The sequence below is a fragment of the Raphanus sativus genome, chromosome 6 (assembly GCF_000801105.2).
Source record: "Raphanus sativus cultivar WK10039 chromosome 6, ASM80110v3, whole genome shotgun sequence".
Classification (NCBI taxonomy): domain Eukaryota; kingdom Viridiplantae; phylum Streptophyta; class Magnoliopsida; order Brassicales; family Brassicaceae; genus Raphanus; species Raphanus sativus.
This window is the reverse complement of record NC_079516.1, coordinates 45,071,835-45,094,707: the sequence shown is the minus strand read 5'-3', so window position 1 is coordinate 45,094,707 and position 22,873 is coordinate 45,071,835. Positions and strand designations below refer to the sequence as shown.

The window sequence follows — 22,873 nt, the reverse complement described above, 5'->3', positions numbered from 1 at the left end:
TTTTTAGTAATAAAATTGTATAATTATAAGTAATAATTTGAAAATTCTAAAATATTTTTTAATTATTTATTGTCATATTTGAATAGATTTACTGTAATGATGATGTTGAAAAAGTTTACCAAAAAATATAAATAATTATTAAATATAATTGTTTATGTCATATTTATTTTTAAATCATGTCATTATTTTAACATGTCATGTTATATTTATTTGGTCAAGATGATTATGAAAAAGACATGTGTCAAAATCACTTGGCAGATAAGAATAGAGGACACTACAAGAAAACATATTATTTACCAGGGCGATATTCGTTGTAAATTCGTTGTAAAAGGGGGATTACGACGAATTTACCTCGAAAAGCGATTCGTTGTTAATCGTCCGTCGTAAAAGAAGATTCGTCGTAAACGCCACGTAACGGTTACGAGTTAATGAGTTCGTCGTAAACGAGAAGGAAAGCATTCGTCGTAATTTCCACGTAAAGACTCGTTGTAACTAACTCGTAAAGATTCGTTGTAAAGGAGTTGTAAACATTTCGATGTAAAATACACGTAAATGTTCGATGTAAATTCGTTGTAAAATTTACGACGACTTTACATCTCTGTCGTTGTAAACTCGATGTAAAAGTTTACATCGTATTTACGAGTACTTCGATGTAAATTCGTCGTAAAGTTTACAACGAATTTACATCGTTATTTTATTTATTATATTATTATATTAATTTCATTTATTATTTTATTTTTATTTATAATAAAATTGGAAATTATAAAAATTAAAATTTCAAATAATAAAAAAACAATTGTTTAGAAAATAAATATTCCATAAATAAAATTTAAGTTTTAATATTTTACAAAACAAAATTATAAAAATAAAAAAATCTACGGGAGAGATACATCATCAAAGTAGTCGGTCCCGCTCGGTCCCTCTCCGCTCGTTCCCGCTCCCACTGGATCGGTAGATTCGGGATCCCGTTGTTGCATCCCGAGAGCTTCTCGTCTGGCCGCCAACGCTCTCTGCATGGTCGGGTTCCCCATCGCCATAATATCCAACAGGTTCTCGAGAGAGTCTAAACGCTCCTGCTGGGTATCCAATCGAGCCTGCATCTGAGAAGTCTCTTGGGCCCGTCTAGAAGAGTAAGACGAAGTCGCCCTTGCGACTTCGTTGACAGAACCGATTCCCACCGTCCGGCCCTTCTTTCTTGGAGCGACCTACAAAAAATAATATTAAATAGTTAATATTGTTGAAATAGTAAAATTAATTTAAACTAAAGCTTTTAAATTTTACCTCCTCGAAGATCCTGTCGACCTCTTCCGTCGTCAATTTGACGGGTAATCCATCCGGAGACTGCTGGGTGAGTTGCGTCTCCCGCTCATCAACCCGAGCAGCCACAGTGTTGAAGAGCTTCTCGGATGCAGGATCAACAAAAGTCCCGTCCGGTTTGGCGTGAGTCATCTTGAAGAGGTCGGACAAAGATGGCATGACTCCGGTCTTCTCAAACTACAAAAACCAATAATAAAATATTAAAAATTGAAATTCAAAGTTATTAATAAAATAAATATTACAACTAAAACTTACAGCGTCGAGACGGATCCCGGCATGAGGTTTTTGCCCGGTGGTATGGAGCATAGGCAAATTCCCGTCTTTATCCTTGGTCCTACGGGAAGCGGAGCAGGAGTTGGCCTTCCGGATTGAGCTGGGTAGCTTCCAAAAGGCGATGAGGCCATCCCATACGTCCTTGGTGACCCCAGTGGGCTTCCCGTCATAGCCGTAGATCTCCCACTTATCCTTCCAATCCGAGACCGTGTTGGCAAGGCGAGTCTTCGCCTTTGCCTCGAATTCCTTCTTCACCATTTCGGTGATTCCTAAGGACCAATTCCACTTTTGCTGAAACAAACAAAATTATGAAACCATTAATAAATAATAATTAATAAAAATAATAAATTTAAATATAAAAAAGAAAATTGAAAAATTACCGCAAACTGTTTAAACCAAGTGGTCTTGACGTGATCTGGAGTCAAGCTCCAGTTTGGATAAGCTCCGTCTAGGTATCCCTTCATCGTCTTTGAAACGCTCCGGGAAACACGGTTGTTGGCCCCAAACCTGCAAATTGAACCAACTTGTTAATAAAATATATAAAAATGATTTGAAATTTTTAAATTATAAATTTACTTACCAATAAGTACCCGGCGGTCTATCGGGGTCCAAAACGTCCATACCCTCCCGTCCAGGCGCGGAAAGCAAATCCTCCACTGTATATCTTGCGTATGGTGCATGAGGAGGCACCCGCAAGTCTGGATGAACATCTACTCCTGGAATGGGCTCCTGCGGAGCTTCTGGTGGAGGAGGTGGAGCCATCTCAGCTGCTGGTGGCGGAGCTGGAGCCATGTGAGGTGGGGGAGGAGGACTCCAAACTCTCTGAGATGTCTGAGAGTCCGGAACGGCATCAGAAGATGCTCGGCCGCCGGAAGAAGAAGACGTCCCGGTACCGTCGCCAAACATCTCATGATAAGTCGGTGGTGGTTTTTTCCTAGGAGCCATGATCTACATTATTTAAAAAAATAATAATTAAAAATCACAACACTATTAATTAATTATTTTTTTTTAAATTCTCTATGCTAACCACCTAAACTAATTCCCTAAACTAATTCTCTAAACTAATTCCCTATACTAACCATCTAAACTAATTAAAAAAAAACTAACTAGAGAGAGAGAGGAGTTACCTTAGAGAGAGAGAGAGATTTGTGAGGAATGAACGAGGAAGCCTCGTTCAGGCGTTGCATATATAAAGAAAACATGTTCCTCGTAAGTTCGTCGTAATTTTACGAGGATTATACCAGGCCCGCGTTTTTGGATTTACGACGAAAGTACCAGGCCCGCGTTTTTGGGTTTACGAGGAATATACCAGGCCCGTCTTTCTGTTTACGACGAATTTACTAGGACACGTGCTTTCAGTAATTACGACGAATGTACCAGGCCCGCGTTTTTGGGTTTACGAGGTATATACCAGGCCCGTGTTTCAGTTTACGACGAATTTACGAGGACACGTGCTTTCAGGAATTACGACGAATGTACCAAGCCCGCTTTTTTTGTTTACGACGTGTTTACAACGAATCTTTGAAACCACAAATCAAATCCCTAAACCCCGATTCATGGTTTACAACGAAGTTACGACGAACCTAAACTTTACGAGGAAATTACCAGGCCCGCGTTTTTTTTTACAACGAAATTACAACGAAATATGTGAAACCCCGAAAATCAAAATCCCTAAACCCCAAACTTACATATCTATACTTTCATATCTTCTACACATTCAACCTCTTTTTCCAACTGAAACCATAAACTCCAAATTTTTTTTAAATGCATATTATATAAAATAGAATTTGATACACATATGAAAATAAGATCTTCTAATAAAAATCAACATTTGTTACATATTTTACATCATGAAGAATCGTTTGAGTTCTCATCAACATCACTACAATGATCATCATCGCTTCTATCGAACTCATCTTCACGTGCTTCATCCGTCACATCTTCGGGAAGATCTTCATATTGACGGTTATCCGGGTCGATCAAAAGAATTTCATCAGTTTGTTGATCAGGTACCTCAACTTCATTGATTGCATCTTCTTCTTGCAAAGGTGGTTCTTCTCCAGCAACAATTCGTCCACGAGGTGTTATTTTGATAGCAGTTAACCAATTTATCCCAGAACTTCGAAGGCGAGGGTATGGAAGGAAGCTAACTTGTTCGGCTTGGGAAGCTAAGATGAAAGGCTCGAATTTGTTATATCTTCTCCCAGAATGGATATCCACAACACCAAATTTGTTAAACCGAACACCACGGTTCTCCACCGGGTCGAACCACTCGCATTTGAAGAGGACACATTTTAGCTTCAACAACCCTGGAAATTCCACTTCAATAATCTCTTGCAAGATCCCGTAAAAGTCTGTTTCACCTTTCACACATATCCCGTAGTTGCTTGTTGCCCGACGTCTCCCATACTCATATGTATGAAAAGTGAAACCTCGTGTGAAGTACATAGATGATGTGGTGACCTTTGCTACTGGACCTTGGATCAAATCATGAAACCATACAGGATAATATGGATCGTCATAATCAACCTACAAATTAATACATCACTGTTAGAATTTTACATTAATAATAATAGTACCAAAGATTACTTAATATGTTAATATTACCTGTCCTTTTAACCACTTGACAAAGTGCTTATCTTTCCTTGCATCCACCTCGGTTCCGGATATTCCTGGTATTGCTTCTTCAACTTGAGATACAAACAAGCTGCAAATTAAACAAATGCATCATATCATATAATTAATTAACATCATATCATATAATACACATGAATATTATTTACCTTTCAAAAGAACGCATGACAGCATCCTCGCAGTTGAGCAGAATATAAGTGTGGGCACTATGCTTATCCTCATCACTGGACCACCATACTTCTCTCAGTTTACCACCAAACCGTCCAATTTGGCAGAAAATGTCAGGAACACCGTCTACTGCATAAGATTGTGGTACTCCACCATCATCATATCTTCTAGGAACTCTTTTCCTCGTACGAACCGTTGAAGCAAAGTAGTATGATGTGAAGTTAGATGTTTCTGCTGTCAAACTTCCAGCCACAATCGAACCTTCCACCTTTGCAAGATTTCTTGCTTTCCCCTTCAAATGTTTCATAGAGCGCTCATATGGATACATCCATCCATTGTGAACAGGTCCGCGAAGTAATGCTTCGTACGGGAGGTGGACAACTAGATGTTCCATGACGTCAAAAAATGATGGAGGAAATATCTTCTCTAGGTTGCACACTATGATCGGGATGTTCTCATGAAGTTGTTCGATGACTTCTTCCTTGAACGTACGTGTGCTAAGGTCTCTGAAGAAAGCTCCGATCGCTGCATATTGCAAATATAACTCAAATTAGTAACATTTCATAGTATATATATATATATATGTATATTATTAATTAATATTTACCTGCAAGTGCTTCATGTACATTTGTTGGAAGGAGCTCAGCAAAAGCGAATGGAAGTAGTCGTTGCATAAACACATGACAATCATGACTCTTCATTCCTGAGAACTTTTGACCTCGTTCAACACATCTTGACAGATTTGAAACGTAACCATCAGGAAACTTCACTTCTGATGCAACCCAGTCAAACAAAGTTGACTTCGCTTCTGATGACAATCGAAAGATGGGAACAGGAACATTTCCATTGCTCTTGATATGTAACTCACTTCTTGAGCAAATATCGGGTAAGTCCATCCTTGACTTTTTGTTATCTTTTGTCTTTCCTGGGACGTTCAGTATTGTATTCATGATGTTGTCAAAAAAGTTCTTCTCTATATGCATCACATCCAGGTTGTGGCGTAAAAGAAGATCTTTCCAGTAAGGTAGCTCCCAAAATATACTTTTCTTATGCCAATTGTGAGAAACCCCATACCCATCAGGCATATTACCAGGAACATGCCAGTTTCCTCCTTGCTTCACAGTTTTCTGAGCTCCGTAATAATCAATGTCTTCCTCGATCTGCTGGCCTGTGAGATATGGAGGAGGACTGTCTCTGACAACTTTGTGTTTTCCTAAACAATGTCTTATTTCTTCTGTAAGGATGGGCAACAGGAAGAAATCGACGATGACAATCAAACCAACAACTCTTTCTACCATTCTTCAGTTGAAAAGCATCCGTAGATCCATGACAATATGGACAAGATAACCTTCCATGAGTTGTCCAGCCAGACAACATTCCATAAGCAGGAAAGTCACTTATCGTCCACAGCAGAACTGCTCGCATCGTAAAATAGGTTTTCGTGGAACAATCATAAGTTTTTACCCCATCAGTGGTTGAAGAAATACATCCAACGACCGTTTTGGATGCTTCGGCCCAGGGATTAATATGGTCAAGAATAGAAATTCTTGTTCCATGCACATATCCGGCGGCAGGTTGTACGGCGTAAGAATAACTGGCCACAAAGAATACTGTCTCCGAGACATACCAAATGGACTAAATCCATCGGTGCATAACCCAAGATAGACATTCCGAATATTTTCAGCAAAATCTGGGTATACCTTGTTGAAATGTTTCCACGCCCTTGCATCTGATGGGTGAGCGACCTCGCCATCCTTCTGGACATGTTCAGCATGCCACCTCATCCATGCAGCAGTCCTCTCCGATTGGTATAATCTTTTTAACCTGTCTTTAATGGGTAGGTACCACATCCTTTGGTACGGTACCCTATTCCTCCCACGTCCTTGCGGCTTGAATCGTGGTTTCTTGCAGAATCGACACTCTTCTAACTTCTCATCATCCTTCCAGTAGATCATGCAGTTGTCGATGCAAACATCTATCATCTCCGAAGGCAACCCAAGACTATAAACCAATTTCTGAATCTCATAATAAGATTCAGCTGACACGTTGTCTTCTGGCAAATACTCTTTGAACAACTCCGCCCAAGCATCCATGCAATTCTCAGGTAAATTATGATCCGTTTTAATGTTCATCATCCTAGCTGCTAGAGACAATTTAGAGAGACCTTCTCTACAACCAGTGTAGATTGGTTGATTTGCAGCATCTAACATTTCATAAAACCTTTTTGCATCCAAATTAGGTTCTTCTACATTTCCAGTTTCATGAGCTATTGTAGTAGTTGTTTCTAAAAATGCATCAGTAATCATGTCTTGAACCCTATCATGATCTACCATCTGCTCCTCCTGATGATAACTAGATTCATTATGCAAATGATTCGGTTCTTCACTATTACCAGCAGCTTCAAAATTATTACTACTACTAGCTTCATTTCCACCATAACCCTCCCCATGTTGATACCAAATATAATATTGTGGTGTAAATCCTCTGTTTAGTAAGTGCTTCCATACAGTTTCACTACGAGCAAATTTTGAATTCTTGCATTTCCGACAAGGGCAGAACATCTTACCGCTTTCCTGCGTGATCGGTGTACAGCCCGCCTGGTGCATGAATGTCTCTAGCCCGCTTAGAAATGCATCCGTCACTCTACCGGAATCATCTTTATGCGAATACATCCAACTTCGTAACTCGTAAATATTGAAGCCATCAGCCATTTGTTTTTCTTTTTTCTGGTTTTTTTTCTTTGATTTCGTTTGTGTGTTATTTGAATTGAGAAATGATCATATATATAGACGATTTTCGTAAGTGGTAGGTGAAGGTATAACATGGATTTTACAACGAAATGTTTTACTTTGCTTTTACATCGTTTTTACATCTTATTTACAACGAATTTACAACGAAGTTAGTTTATTTTGAACCCCACTATATGCACGTTTTCACCAAAAGTAACGGTCACATGATTCCTCGTAAATGGCTTGTATATTTACAATGAGTTTACGACGAATTGGTCTTTCCACGTAAATCACTCGTAAATGTACAATGATTTTACAACGAAGTTAGTTACTTTAAACCACACTATATGCACGTTTTCACCAAAACTAACGGTTACATGATTCGTCGTAAATGACTTGTATATTTACAATGAGTTTACGACGAATTGGGCTTTCCACGTAAAAGCCTTGTAAAATTACATTGGGTTTACGACGAAACATTTTCGTTGTAACTTTACAACGAATTTACGACGAATATTTATTTACTCGTAACATCGTCGTAAACACCATGTAAATTTACGAGGAAATAATTTCCTCGTAACGAGTCGTCGTTATAGACGCGTTTTCTTGTAGTGGATGATTTTTATATTGCACATCAACTCAAAATTATTAGATGAAAAAAAAAAGATACACGCTTTGCCGAGTTTGTGTAATTAAATTGAGCAAATTCTCTCATAATACAATTAATAGATAATGAAATCTAGATTAGATTATCATGTCACGGGAATTAACATTATATGGGTAAGCTAATGGGCTAATGCTGATGATGGATCGTACACGTGGAAAGCTAAGATTTCGACGTCATAAGCGACTCGCTACGCATTGCCGTCCAATCCTGGAGAAAATCTTGTTAACACGCGAAGTCTTCGAGACCAGTCATCTTTGTCCACTCTGCTTTCTATTTTTGTTTACTTTGATTTTATTTTTTTGCTTAAAATTTGAGTTTACTATGATTTTAGCAATTAAATTTGCCAAAATAGCTAAAAATACCCGTTCGATTGTATGGAATTGTTGTAATACTCAAACGAGTTTATTATTAAAAACTGTATTATCTTCTAAAATGTGGTGTTCTATATATATAACACGTAGATTTAGATAAGTGCATGCACCATCTCTGTTTTTTTTCTTGGTTATTAAGGTTTATATATTAGATAGAGTTATTTTCAAACATTAAGCCAATGGGAAATATTCAAGTAATTGGACACGACAGACCGAATAGTGTTTGGAGAACATGCAGTTGTCAACATTTGTTCAAAATTTTCCGTCGCAAAAAAACATCTGTTCAAAATTAGTTACAAAGAAAACATATTTATTAAAGTAAAATATTAATGATATATGCATGTTTAAAAAGACAAAACATGGTGAATTCATATATGTACGTTACGTATATAGTAGTTTTATAACTAGAATTAAGTGTCTAAGAATATGCTTTAGAAAGGTGTTAAAAATATATGCTTTAGAACAAAGGGTTAATCTTATTTAATCACATATTAAGGTAAAACTGACGCAGAGTTAATTACTTTCAGAACCTTTTGACCTGCGTTTTGGAGAATCTCAATATATAAACTAAAAAGGAAGTTTGTTACCAAAAAAAAAAACTAAAAAGGAAGACAACTACACGGGAAAGGTGGGAAACGAAGGGCAGTTGAGTAAATAATAATTGTTTGAGAGGACACACGTAAACGAGTCGCCACGTAAATGCAAGAGGAGAGATTGGAATCGATGAGTGTGTGTGAGAGAGTGTGTTGGGGAGTTGATATCTAAGGAGGGTTTTGTCTACTTTTTGTTTGTTTGGTTTACCGACCAAAGCTCTCACGAGAGGCTCCAACTACTTAAATTTCTCGTGGGGTCTGTCTTTTCTTTGGTTGTTTTTGTAATAAATAAAGAAGGTTTGATTTCTTTTCATTTTATTTTACGAAGCTACCTTCCCCAGTTGAACGAAGAAGCCTACTTACTGACTTTTATTCTCTGTTCATCATCCCACTCCCCTTTCCTTGACCGTTAATCTATATTACTTTCCATTCCAAGTTACCAAGTACACGAATATTTTCAAAGGCGGGTAAAACGATATTTTATCATTTTTATATTCTTTCTAGAAACTTATATTTTCTGATTTCCATGTTTGTAAAACACACACAACAACTACACAAGCATGATCTTATAAAAATCAATAAAGGGACGAAAAAGCATGATGATATAATTTGCTCGATGGATAATCTACGTAAATTGAAAATTTATTGGTAAAATATCAAATTTTAAATGAAAAAGAATGAAGAGAAACACATATACACACACATAAATATGCATATTATTTTAAAACCAGTCCTCCTTTCAAATGGACAGCCCATAGGAGACCTGAAAAGCCTAAATTAAAATTCCATAACCAGTGGTAGAAGCCCAACATAAAAGCCCGAACATGCTCTAACAACTTTGATGTCCCCATCCCATTGATGATCTTTTTTTTTAAGGCAAGTTCTCTTTCAAGTAGACCTAGTTGATGGGTAAGCCAAGGATGTGCTCGAGAACCAAAAGTCTCTCCAAAGCAACGAGTTTGCTACACTTAAGAGCATCTCCAATGGCACTCTATTTTCTCCTCTATAATTCTCATAAAAATAGAGTAATTCTATTACAGAGTAAGTTTTGCTCCAATGGTCTACTCTATAATAGAGTTACTCTATTTTTGTGGAAAAAATAGAGTGAAACAATTATTTCACTCCAAATATAGAGTAAAAAAATGGGTTTACACTATTTTCTCTACAAAAATAAAGTAACTCTATTATATAGTAAACCATTGGAGCAAAACTTACTTTATAATGGAGTTACTCTATTTTTGTGGGAATTATAGAGGAGAAAATAGAGTGTCATTGGAGATGCTCTTAGCCGCAGTTTCACCAACTTCCTTGATTTTCTCCGTAATCCCCTCTACTTTCTTCATGATTTCTTGCATGGCAAGTCTTGTCGCCACCTCTTCTTCTTCTTCCACAGCAAACTCAACAGTCTCCGGAATAAACGAGAACCTAATTTTGACCTGGGAACCGTTCTTGTTCGAACTTGGTTTGATGCAATTCATGAGGGGAAAGGGGAGTCCACAGAACGCCATTGATACTACTGCTGGTTGGGGATAATCTGATCTGGAGGAGAACCAGAAAGAAAAGGCAGAGAGAGAGAGATTTAGGACAGAGTTTGGAACACAACGGAAACAGAAAAAGGTTAGGAGGTAAGAAGATGAAGAGAGAGAGACAGAGAGAAAATTACCTGCAAATTTGGAGAAGAGAGGAGGATGATGTCGAGAGTACTTGTGCTCTGACCAATCCTATATATCTCCCAACTCAATAGTTTGCCAACCTTTGTTTTACATGGACACGTATTAGGCTTCGGTCATTTATAGGTTTTTCTGTGGAAAGTTGCTAATAAAAAATGTATTGTGTTTTGACTTGGTTGTTCGGTTTGTTGCACTGTCAATTCAAATAATGTCAGGTGGATGGGGGGGAGGGGGACCAACCAAGAGCCTCAATGGCAAGATTCCCTGTTCGGTCTTTCTCTTACTCCTACCAGTACCGGTCATTGTAAAAAAAATACGATTCTTGATATCTTTATGAGTTAATTTACCTCAATGTTTATAGCTACGAGGGCTTGTCCAGTCTCCTTACACAAGATTTCATATGCTTCCGTTTAACCAGTCTTTTCTTTCTTTCTTAGGATTAATCCCAGAGACAGGGAAGAAGATCAATGATGAAAGTCAAAACGTCTACTGAAATAGTATAAAACAAAGACCATCCCAAAGGAACCCGCCCTAACTTGCGCCTTAAGTCAATAAAAATGTTGTCCATTGCCACAGAAAAGAGGCTGGCCATCATAACATTTGTAGTTACGTTTTTCTTGAAATTTTCTAATCATCATCTTTGTTTCATTTCTTGATTTCTCAGGAGCAATCTCATCACCTCTTCCACTTTTTTTTTTAATGTCCCCACCTGTCTACTTGATATGTCTTCATCAGAATAATAAAAAATCGGTGACTGAACCACGTCAAGCTTTAAGTTTCTAAATTGTCGCCCTTAACCATGGATACATTCTTTCCACAAATCTTTCCGGGTATCGGTAATCATTAAATATCTGACTTTTCCAATTGTGTTTTAATGTTGTGAGCCTCCTGGTTAACAGAAAACAAATGTATACAAGAGCTGATACAAGCATATGTGTGTGACATACTAACCTCTTCTTAAAAGCCAACTGTATCTATACTTGTCTATTTGTCACAATGTGATAGCCTCAATCCTGAGAGGGAAAAAAAAAGAGAGGCAAAAAAGTGAGCTTAAGATTCAAATTTCACAAAAACTAAGAACTTGTAAACCACATAAACAAGTTTCCTTGCTCTGAAAGAGAGCGAATAAGAGGAGAGAAACAACTGGGTTGCTTCTTCTGTATATGTCTTTGACTTTGTCTTTGATTTTCCCTTAGTAGCGAGTTTGACGTTTTCCACACATTTTTATTATTACTAGATTCAATCTCCGCGCTACGCGCGGATAAGTGTTGAAATTGTTAATTTTTTTAAATCATAAGTTTAGATTTTGTCTGGGATTAGAGTATTATATTTCCCACAATTATATGAAATCTGATAGTTATTAAATGCATGTAACTAATAAAAAGAGTAAAATGGTTGCTTATAAAATATTTTGTATGTTCAATAGAAATTTAGAAAATTACACAATTATTTTTAAGCTTGGAAATTAGATGAGTTTTGTTTTTTTATTAAACTAATGCATTATTTTATTAAAAAGCTGAAAGTATTGGTGAGATTTTTTATATTTTCTTATAATTAAAAAATAAACATTAAATATATAGTTAAAACTTATTTCTTATTTATGATCTTTAATGAATTATCAAAATTTCAAAGTTTTAAATAGTATGTTTTGTAAAGAACACTTAAACTAAAGGTTAGTTGTACACTATTATATTTTGTATATAATCATTTTAAATGATATATTGTTGAGATTTTCAAAATAAATAAATACAAATATTACATACTTTACAACTATTAGTCCTTTTAAACTGTGAATGATATTTTAATTCTTTTGAATGGTGAATGTTATTTTATTTATTTATTTAAATAAAAGTAATTTTATACAAAAGTGTTATATGAATTTAATTTGAGTGATTATCGTGAATAGTGATGATTCATGTATATAATGTAACAGATTCATAATTTTAGTGTAAAAGAATAAGATAGGTTAGCAACAAATCATATAATCTGATAAATTAATAATTAGAAAATTTCAGATTTTTTAGAAATTACAACTATTAGTATATGAACCAAATAATAAATATAATTTAACACTATTTTAAGTATGATATCTATTTTTATGTGTTCTTTAAATTATTTATCGAGCAAAATAATCCAACATAAACTTAATCTAACCCCCAAAATAGTAAACCCAAACAATAATTACTAATCATAAACTCAAATGCTATAGTAGTTTTCATTGAGTAATTTTTTTAAAAATGATATCCAACTAAATGTATTTTAAACCATTTTTTATTTTTTCTATTCTCATTTTAGACAGAAAATTAATATCTTTAATACCCAATTGAAAACTTAAACTTTGTCTTTGTTGATTGAAATTGGTCAGCTTTGTTGCTCGATGAATTTCGTAAAACCCCAACAATTTCTTAAAATACATTTCTGTTCTCAGTTATGAGAAATTGGAAATAAGATATTTTTTATTTTGTAATAGTAAATATTTCTATCAATTCTTTTGTGAATCTCTTAGAAACTTTTGTGATATTTGTGTTCTCAGAAATCAGTGAAAAGTATTTTCATTCGCGTTAGTAATTAAACATTTAAAATTTATATATATTTTTTGGACAATAATGAATAACTAAATTATCATCTATGCTCGGTCGGTAAAAATACCCTCTAGATATTTTTAATTTGAAAACTACATCATGGTACAAATTTATGGGAACCTATTCTTCAAATATATCAATTAATAATCTTCTATTCGTAAACAATAATTGATGCATCTAATATTTCTTAAAGTAAATTTAATTTCTGGGTAGTACTGAAAAATAGGACTTGGTATTCATGTTATTCTAAAATTTAGAGTCCATAATTATGTTAAATAACTTAGTAAACAATATTAGTGATATGATCTTTATGAAAATTTTGGTATAACATAATATAAAGTAATAAATATAGATGGATAGCAGCAAATATTCAAAAAATAATAATATGGAATTTTGATGCTACAAAAGATTATGTATATTTAGGTTAATTGAACTTAAACCGTGTTTAATAGAATGCATCCATGTTCATGTCTCTCTTCTCATTGTCTTATGTTGTTACTTCTCCGAAATAGCAACGTGAAAGCGATTGTTGCGTAGTCCTTGACTATAAAGACACATCGATTACGTCGTTAGCGACCCCGAAGACCACTCATCCAATATCAGCTAACCACACAGTCTAACTCGCAACATGACTTGCACTGAGAATGGTTTATTGTAATTCGATACAGCTTTCTACATTTTAGGATATGTTTTTGTTTTTAAAACCAATTAACCACCACCAATCGCTTTTACAGGGTTTCGTCAAAGAATACAAAACCATACAATACAACATAGACAGCATTTGAAATTTAACACTACACATCTCTCTCTGCACACTATACATCAAATTCCAAAACACAAAACAAAAATTAAAACCATAAACAATTTAGCCTCCATATCTCTCAACTAATCTACATGATTTTTCTCCAAATACAAAGCAGTGGCCATGGCAGAAGCACTTGAAAGCCCCTATTAAAAAAACCACTAACAAACAGCTAACTGATATTCTTTGGATCATTCAAAACAAACACTGTATCCTGGATCTTCAATGCAATCACCTTCGTCTTTATCAAGGGTCTTGTTATCCCTCCCTCGAAAAAGACATCAAAACATCACCAACATAAAATTCTTGAAGATCCAATCTTTATTTTGTGACCAAGAGGGCAAAAGGAAACAGAGTCAGTCCACCAATAATAATTAGTCCAGTAATGTAAGCATTAGACCGGAATGTCATCTTGCATCTCTGAAGCACCATATTGGTAAAACAGCTCTTTGGTTTCAGCAATCCCTTGTCAAGTCATTTTGATCCGTTCTATGAACCAGAAATGATAGGTATGACAATCTAGTGCATGAGTGGGCGAAGTAGCAGAGTATGTTAGTTTTAAAAGACAATCCGACATACGCTATAATCTGTGAATGTCAGTGATCTCGAGACAGAAATACAATTTGTAAAAGTAAGTAAAATGCAATTTTATAGTCTCATAAAATGCATTCCGAGCCATCGTTTCTTTTCAAAACTAAGTAAAAGTAACAGATGCGGAAATAGAATTTTACCTGAATGGCTAAAGAAGTTAGCCAGCTCCTTGGAAGTTGTCGAGTTAAATGCTCATCAACAATTGCAAGTCGAGGGGAGAATAACCATAATGCACTCTCGATTGCAACAGCCCTTGATGGAGACACGACAATGTTCTTGCAAAAAAAAAAAGCAGACTCAGAAATGTTAGATGCTTCCCCTGGAAGATTCATTACATTTGATGAGTCCAGAAGTTTAAAATTTCCTTTTATTTTTCCTTCTGGAACTGTAAGAAATCAGTAAAAAATAAACATAAAGAGAGAATAGTCTTACATCTTGTTTAATTGGAATACGGTGGTATGTCCTCATAAATCCTGCAATTAGGCTGCAGAATCTTTTGCTGCCAGCTGCAGGTTCAAACGGGAAATAGGGCTGAGCAGATCTACCTTGAAGTTCCCTCACGAAGTTTTGAATACCAATATAAGTGAAATATATTGATTTTCTTTGCATACACTAAGTAATAGTGTGACCTTTATTGAGCCAAGTATAAGAAATAAGTCAGAAAGAAATTATAACTCAGGTTACAGCAAGTGCCTTCTCTTGTCTCACTCTCAAGCTAGCAGCTTCTCTCTCTCCACCTTCACACTCTTCTTCTTCAATAGCTCCCTCAAAAAACGCTCCTCCTCTTCTTTGTGTTGCCATTGCTGCATTGGAATTTGTGGTTTTAGTGCGAAGAATATTACAGAGACTGATTTGGATTATAGAAGAGGAAGTTTTAAAAAGTTGATACATGTTCGTCGGATAAGGAGACGCTCAAAGCTTAGTTCTGAATCGGCTGGGCCGAGGAGATGTCAGTGAAATATACAGAAGCAGGAGGAAAAAAAGGAGGTGAAAGGATACATCTTGAATGGAGGTGTAAAGAGTAGAATCAATGATTCAGAGTAACGAAGATTTGGAGGAGTAGAAACGATGGCTATAGAGGGGATTCGTCTCACGAAGAAATCACAACGATCTCAAATGGGCCACAAACAAAGTTTAACTGCCTTGGCCCATGTCGACAAAGAGGATGTGAGGTGGCAAAAAAAAAGAGTTATGATTGGTTGATTTATTAAGATGAAGTGGACAGGCTAAGAGTTGAGATTATTTAGCTTTTAGTATTGTATTGATTATATTTTTTATTTATTTTATTAATAAAATAATTATTGTCGTGATTTTTTTGTAAATTTTTATGATTTTTTGAATTTTTAATATTTTTTTAATTTTTTATGATTTTTTATATTTTTCTGTATTTTTATATTTATTTATTGTTAAAATATTTAAAAAAAAAACCGACACGTCATCAGTATTGAACAGTACCAGTTACGATTTTGACTTGATGTACAAGTAAACCAGATTGAAGGTTTAATATGCTAAATTTGCCAACTTGAGTGTTTAAAATACTTCTAAAATACTCTAGGGGTTTAGTGTAAGTGGCTGCCACTTCGAGAGTTTTTTATGCGATTTTCCTCGATATACAGCATGAAACTACTAACTAGCATTATATTGATACAGTATTTAAGCGTATTAATTTAATGTTTTTCATTTTAAAATGAGCCCATTCAAATAGATAACTTATATGGATCTTAAAAGCCGAACATAAAAGCCCATAACAGATAATAGAAGCCCAACTAAAGAGCCCGAGTAGTGAACAACCTGCTCAACAACTTTAATCGCCCATTGATGTGCTACATCTTTTGCAAGAACCCTTTTTATGAGAATGAGAAAGAGTTGGCGGGTAAGCTGAGGATGTGCTGCAGAACGAAACGTCTCTCCGAAGAAATGAATTTGCTGAACGTATCCGTGTGTTGACCAACTTCCTTGATTTTCTCCGTAAGCTCTTCTACTTTCTTCTTGATTTCTTGCATCGCAAGTCTCGTCGCCAACTCATCTTCTCCTCCTCCTCTCTCCACGGCAAAATCAATAGTCCGCAGTATAGAAGATATCTTAACTCTCAGATCATCTACTTCCAGTTTTATGCTGTCCGTCACTATTTTATTAACTCTCGCTCCAGTCCCCAACACCGAGACCAATCCCCTCTGTCTCTTGGCAGCCTCCTCGTACTTCTTCCACATCTCGTTACACCATTTTCCGACAGCCTCGACCGGTGATGTCAATCCAGCGATAACCGCGGCCAACACTATAGGCGCGCTCAACGCCGCTGCAGCCACCGATAAGAGAAGAACGGAGACGTACGCAGTTATGAAAACCACATTGGAGAGTCTCCTCCACGTCTTTAGATTCCTCTGTTTCTTGTCGAGCTTTGATTTCAGCTTATCCAACTCCTCAAGAAGCAGAACCTGCTCCTCGTACACCGACTCGTACTGAGTCAAGAACACTCCGTCGAAAGGATCTCCCACGGCTTTAAACTTATTCAGCTCCTCCAGTGTTTTTGCGTACTTGTTCTTCTTATTATCCGTGTCGTCCACAGATTCAGCCTCGAACTGCTTCACCGCGTATCGAATGATTAGCTGGCTATTTTCTGCTACCTTGACGCAGTTCTGGACGGTGTTGCAGAAATCTAAGGTCTTGGAGGTGTTTTTAAAGTAGACATCGACCAGAGAAGTCAGGTCTTTGCTGTTCCTGACATCTTCTCTGCTTTCGATGATCTCCTTTACTACGTCTCGGTTGAGGTCAAGCATGAACTCGTAGACCTCCATGAGTGAGCCTTGGGATATTGACTGAGACGACTTGGCCTGATCAGCCAGCAACTCCATTACACTATTTGTTCTCTGGTGTAGGGAGGAATCAAAGGTCTTGAGGTCAGTGTCTTGTTGACAAGCGGATGTGTAATACTTGAGGTCTGATGAGTATTTGGACCGCATATTTGTTCGGACCGGGGAATCGTTCTTGTTAGGACTTGGTTTGATGCAATTCATGAGAGGAGAGAAGAGTCCACAGAACACCATTTGATATTACTGCTGGGGAAACTCTTAATGGAAAAAAATGGAAATAAGAAAATAAGATCAGGTGAATGTGAAGGTGAAGATAGCGAGAGAAAATTACCTGAAAACTTGGAGAAGAGAGGAGGAGGATGTCGTGATTACTTGTGCTCTGACCAATCCTATATATGTATATCTCCAAACTCAACAGCTAGTCAACCTTGTACATGGACACGTATTAGGCTTCGGTCTTTTTTATATGTAGTCCTGTGGAACAAGTTGTCAATAAAAAAATGTATTCGTCTTTCGATTTTGTTGGACTGTCATAATCAAATTATATCAAGAGCCTCGATGTCAAGATTCCCTGTTTTGCTCTAATGTTTTATGACTGAATAGTACCTCAAGCTTTGTTGCTACGAGGGGCTTGGCCAACCTCCCCACCTAGAATCCAAATGTCTTTTCTTTCGCCAAGTTTTTCGGATTAATAGTCCCCAGAGAGAGAGAGAGGAGATCAACAATGTAAGCCAAAAATGTCTTCAACATATAGTAAAATTAATATAAACAAAGACCACCCATCCCAAAGAAACCTCTAACTTGCGCCTTAAGTCAATATTTTAAAAATACTTTTATATGTAGTTACGTTTTTCTTTAATATTTATACTTTGATATTGTGTCATCGTAAAACAAAAACTTTGGGACCGACTGAACCAACTCAGGCTTAAGTTTGTATTTTGCCTCCCTTCCGCGCGGCGACATTCCAAACTGTGGTATGACTTTGAATATTATTTCCAACTGTGTTATACATTATGCTGTGAAGCCACCTGCTTAACAGATTAACCATATGTATGATACATTGATACCACACATGTGTGTCATACCACATAATATAAAACCAGCAATTAAGTGATTAATTGGATGGAAGAAGAGTAGAGAAACAACTGAGTTGCTTCTTCTGTCTGTCTATGACTTTTGTGTTCTGTTAATTTAAATTAGTAGCAAGTGTAACAATATTTTATTGTCTACTAACCACTCCTAGTTGATCACTTGATTGTAGCGTGTATTCATTCATGAACACAATACCATACGTAACGGTTCGTTTTCACAGCCGACCCCTTACACACAGAAACGTCCCACCATGGGTTTTAACTGAACCTGGCCTCAGACATACAGCACCAAGGGGAAAAGAGAAAAGAGAACGGGGTGTAAAGTCAGGTTCACTTAAAAATATCTTGTCAACAAAAAAGGTTGCAAGTGTTCACTAATGCTTGTTGGCAAAAAGACAAGACAAGATTCAAATGTTTTGTTCTCTCGTCTAAATATGAAAGTAAGGCTTTATTTTTCTCTATTCGACTGGAGAACCGTTCAAGGGATTTTCTACTTATGGTAGAGGTAGACGAAGCTGAAGACAAAGAAACCAGCCATCTGCGTTGAAAAAACAAAAGATAATCTGTTAGCTCTTTTATCAATTTGTGTGAAAAAGAGAAGAGGGAAGTATGGGGTAGTTTACAGTGGTAAAGCAGGCTCCATAATAAGGATACGCAGTTGGGATAAATCTCTCATACTCATTGTGTCTGTAAGGCCTCACAGGAATCTGCATATGTTGTCCGCATTATTATTTTTACTGTCACATGTCTTTTGTCTACAAAGATGGCAAAAAAATTCTAAAGAGCTAGTGGTTACTCACCTGCTTTGAAAGAGATAATGTAGTGTAGCCTAGCTTTTCATATTCAACCTTGAACTGGAATACACCATACACATCAGGAACCTTGAATGATGTATGAAATAGACCCTGCAAAGTAGGTAACACCAAACAAGGTGAGTTGCAACTTCTAAGCTGAAAGAAACTTATATCCTAAAAATATATGTTTTTGGAGCTCAGAAATAAGTCACCTTCATGTCTGTTGACAAGGTTTTCAGAACATATGGGCTCATCATGTAAAACTGAACCTGCACATCATCAGCTACATACGGTTCCCAGCTCTTCCCTGACCACTCCAGTATCTCAACCGAAAATTCCTGCCATAAAATGCCACATTAAAAGCTTTCCCCAGATAGCCACTAAAGTTAAAGGCAATTATCACTTTGGGTAGGAAGATGTAGAAGAAACCATACCAGGTCATCCTTTATCCTGTATATTGCTGGTTCATCTGTTTCTCCAACCCTGTGGTGTACTAGACTACCAGCCTGGACACATAAGCTAGGTGAGGATCGTACCCATGAAGGCAAAAATGTTTACCAAGGTTTAGAGAAAAGAGCAAAAACAAATGATAGAGACTTTGCGTATACCTTCAAATGCCCTCTTTCGTGGAAGACCCATTTGCTTAGTTCAGTCACGAACTGTTCGTTGCCAGATTTTTCATACCTGGCAAAGTTTTACATACGATCAGTTAATCTTCTTTCAAAACGAAGTATAACATCTATAATTTGACAAAATAAAGATCCCTAAATCTTCGTAGGAACAGATCATGTGAACCAGAAGTTTCACTTGATGAAATATGTGCCTACTTACTTGTTCGGACTCCCAGCTTTCTGGACACCAGATCTGAATAACCTGCCTCATGCAAACAAAATCTCTGGATCAGAAACAACCATATGCACGAATTGATTGAGAGATACCATTAAAAATCTACTCACTTGTCGCTAAACATCTGCAACGAGCCTGAGATCACAACCCTAGCATTGTTCCTGGCCTGCAGTTTTAAAATAGACATCAAACCCTGTGAGTTCAAGGCACTGAACGAAAATAATCTTCACAAGTGTAGAGCTGAGTACAGCCAACATCGAATCTTTCAAGGGTGCATATATAGTATCTGGTTATAGGAGAGAGAGAGAAACCTGCATGACCGACACTAGCGAAATAGCAGACCCAGTGAGCTGAGGGGGACTCGACAACTTCGAGCTCGGGTTAGCAGAATAAGCTGAGGGAGAAGCTGAAAGAACTTTCAAAACCTAGCAATAGAGTAGGAAGCATGAATAGGCAAAAGTTAATACTCACATCAATGCATAGTAATTCATAAGAAAACCCATCAATATTACACTTATCGAAAACTATTACTTGGACTCACCAGATTGTTGGTAGGGTTCAATGAATGTGCAACCCCTCTGAAGAGCACAGGAGCCTGTTATCGACAAAACAAACACATAATGAACTCAAAGTGTCTCTACTCAGAAGCCTTAACATCTCAGATATTCATAAACTATCTTTTAATCCAAAACTATACCTCGATCTTGGTTTTTCCTACAATGACATTTGATTTAACTAAATCGTCAGCAGCAATCAAGGTGTGGTCTCCATCAACATCGGAGACAGAGAAGCTGGAGTGATCAATAACCATCGCCGAAGAATCCTAAGGAGACAAAAAAAAATAGCTAATAAATAAATAAAAAATCATATCTCGCATTTCGTTCCACTCCACATTAATGAGAGCCTAACCTCATCAAAATCAACCCCACACTCCAAGGCAATCCCCCGAATCAGATCAGAAGCAGAAGTATCCGCCGATAAGATCAAGTCACGACCCGAATCAACGAAATCAGCTATGGATTTCGAATCCAACGATCCTCCAAACCCTATACACGAGAAACAATATGTCCAGATCGCTTCCCAAACTATATACAAAACCTAGGGATCGGAGATCTTACGCTCTGTGGACGGGGCGAAAATGATGAGCCCGTCGTACAAGTACTGGCCGTACCGTTGAAGCGCGAGCTTCGAATCTTCCGCTAGCTTGAAATCGAGATCGAATCCGCGGGATTTTAGAGTGTTGAAGAAGATGGAATGAGAGGATTTGAGTGATAGATCGTCGAGAAGAACCAGAACCCGCCGATCCGTCGGATTGTCGACGGAGAAAGAGAAGCTGAGCAATGGGAGAAGAAATAGTGAGATCAATGCGACGGATCTCGAGAGGTTCGTCATATTTGCGAGCTAGGGTTTTTTTCACGGGTATAGAAACGAGTGACCCACTAGTATGGAAGAAGAAGCAGACCCGACGACGATCGTAGACTAGACTACCAACAACACCAGGCGTTGACAATCATGTACTCATGAACGACGTCGTTTTCTTACTGCTCGAAACATTAAAGTGGGCCAAAACATAAAAATTTAAAGGGAGTGAAACTAATGGGCCTAGATGATATTATAATTGGGTCATGATGAGCCGTTTTTCTAAAAGTAGGATGGGCTTCAGCATGGTTCAGAATGTCAGACTAGTTATTAGGGAAAATCGCATAAAAGACCCTCAAAGTGTCACTTACTAATACTTTAAACCTTGAAGTTTTTTCACTAACACTTTTAACCTTCAAAGTGACATTTGTATCATAAAAAACCTCCAAATCAAAATATTGACCGGTTCAGCAGGTAATTTTTCAAAAATAATTATTTAATTAATAAAATAAACAAAATAAATAAATAAAAATCCAAAAATAAATAAAAATCGAAAATTTTAATAAAATTTACAAAAATAAAAAAAAAAGAAATAATTTTTTTTTTAGAAAATTAAATAAATATATTAAAAATTAAATTATTTTCTAAAATATTAATAAAAATAACTAAAAAATTAATAATAAATAAGATTAAATTTAAATAGAGAATAACTAAATAAAAAGTTCACAGTTTTTTTTAAAAAATGGAAAATATAAAACTCAAAATTCAAAATTCACAAGTGACGATGATGGTTTCTCACATAACCATTAACAATGACGATAATTGTCATATCTCCAATGATAGTTTCCAACATCATCTTAAAAATGACAAAAAAAATATTTTTCAAACTTTTGAATTTTCATTTTTTTTAAATATATGAATTTTTTTATTTTCTGTTTTTAGTTTGATCTCATTTATTTTTGAATTTTAATTTTCTAAATAATAATCAATTTCGGATTTTTTTCTAACTTTTTGATTCTTATGTAATTATATATTAATTAATAAAAATCAGAAAATTAGAAAAAATCGGAAAATTAATTAAAATTTAGAAAATTAAAATTCAAAACTAAATGAGATCAAATTAAAAAAACAGAAAAATAAAAAATTCATATATTTCAAAAAAATGAAAATTCAAAAGTTTGAAAAAGATTTTGTTTTGTCATTTTCAAGATGATGTTGGAAACTATCGTTGGAGATATGGCAATTATCGTCATTGTTAATGGTTATGTGAGAAACCATCATCGTCACTAGTGATTTTGAATTTTATATTTTCCATTTTTTAAAAAAAATTGTGAACTTTTTATTTAGTTCTTCTCTATTTAAATTTAATCTTATTTATTATTAACTTTTTAGTTATTTTTATTAATATTTTTAGAAAATAATTAATTTTTAATATATTTATTTAATTTTCTAAAATTTTAATTTATTTTTTTGATTTTTTTCCATTTTGTAAATTTTATTAGAATTTTTTCGATTTTTATTTATTTTTTGGATTTTTATTTATTTATTTTGTTTATTTTATTAATTAAATAATTAT

At 35.8% G+C, this 22,873-nt stretch overlaps 3 protein-coding genes and 2 long non-coding RNA genes across 7 annotated transcripts; all 5 read right to left on the bottom strand.

The window, feature by feature from the left end:
- Window positions 1-3,381: 3,381 nt before the first annotated feature.
- Window positions 3,382-4,395, bottom strand: LOC130495910 (uncharacterized). Its single transcript, XM_056987514.1, has 3 exons — window positions 4,374-4,395; window positions 4,198-4,297; window positions 3,382-4,119 (listed from the first exon to the last, which is right to left on the bottom strand). Exons 1-3 carry the CDS (start codon window positions 4,388-4,390, stop codon window positions 3,439-3,441), a joined length of 798 nt encoding a protein of 265 aa, XP_056843494.1. The 5' UTR covers window positions 4,391-4,395; the 3' UTR covers window positions 3,382-3,438.
- Window positions 4,396-9,378: 4,983 nt separating this feature from the next.
- LOC130496440 (uncharacterized) lies at window positions 9,379-10,626 on the bottom strand. Its single transcript, XR_008935573.1, has 2 exons — window positions 10,416-10,626; window positions 9,379-10,291 (listed from the first exon to the last, which is right to left on the bottom strand). It is a non-coding gene; the product is annotated as an uncharacterized LOC130496440 (long non-coding RNA).
- Window positions 10,627-13,747: 3,121 nt separating this feature from the next.
- Window positions 13,748-15,593, bottom strand: LOC130496439 (uncharacterized). 3 transcript variants are annotated; one of them, XR_008935572.1, is made up of 4 exons: window positions 15,287-15,593; window positions 14,830-15,200; window positions 14,538-14,672; window positions 13,749-14,325 (listed from the first exon to the last, which is right to left on the bottom strand). It is a non-coding gene; the product is annotated as an uncharacterized LOC130496439 (long non-coding RNA). The 3 variants fall into 3 exon arrangements; XR_008935571.1 differs by having other exon boundaries at window positions 13,750-14,295; window positions 15,287-15,592; XR_008935570.1 differs by having other exon boundaries at window positions 13,748-14,672; window positions 15,287-15,583.
- A 467-nt stretch (window positions 15,594-16,060) lies between these two features.
- LOC108809429 (UPF0496 protein At5g66670-like) lies at window positions 16,061-17,635 on the bottom strand. Its single transcript, XM_018581568.2, has 2 exons — window positions 17,539-17,635; window positions 16,061-17,464 (listed from the first exon to the last, which is right to left on the bottom strand). The coding sequence occupies exon 2, from the start codon at window positions 17,439-17,441 to the stop codon at window positions 16,245-16,247; it is 1,197 nt and encodes a 398-aa protein (XP_018437070.2). The 5' UTR covers window positions 17,442-17,464; window positions 17,539-17,635; the 3' UTR covers window positions 16,061-16,244.
- Window positions 17,636-18,608: 973 nt separating this feature from the next.
- Window positions 18,609-21,423, bottom strand: LOC108805845 (dolichyl-diphosphooligosaccharide--protein glycosyltransferase 48 kDa subunit). The gene is made up of 13 exons (XM_018577809.2): window positions 21,057-21,423; window positions 20,848-20,984; window positions 20,636-20,761; window positions 20,480-20,533; window positions 20,250-20,363; window positions 20,049-20,104; window positions 19,924-19,965; window positions 19,701-19,776; window positions 19,527-19,598; window positions 19,305-19,430; window positions 19,099-19,203; window positions 18,922-19,005; window positions 18,609-18,836 (listed from the first exon to the last, which is right to left on the bottom strand). The coding sequence occupies exons 1-13, from the start codon at window positions 21,328-21,330 to the stop codon at window positions 18,789-18,791; spliced, it is 1,314 nt and encodes a 437-aa protein (XP_018433311.2). The 5' UTR covers window positions 21,331-21,423; the 3' UTR covers window positions 18,609-18,788.
- Window positions 21,424-22,873: the final 1,450 nt, after the last annotated feature.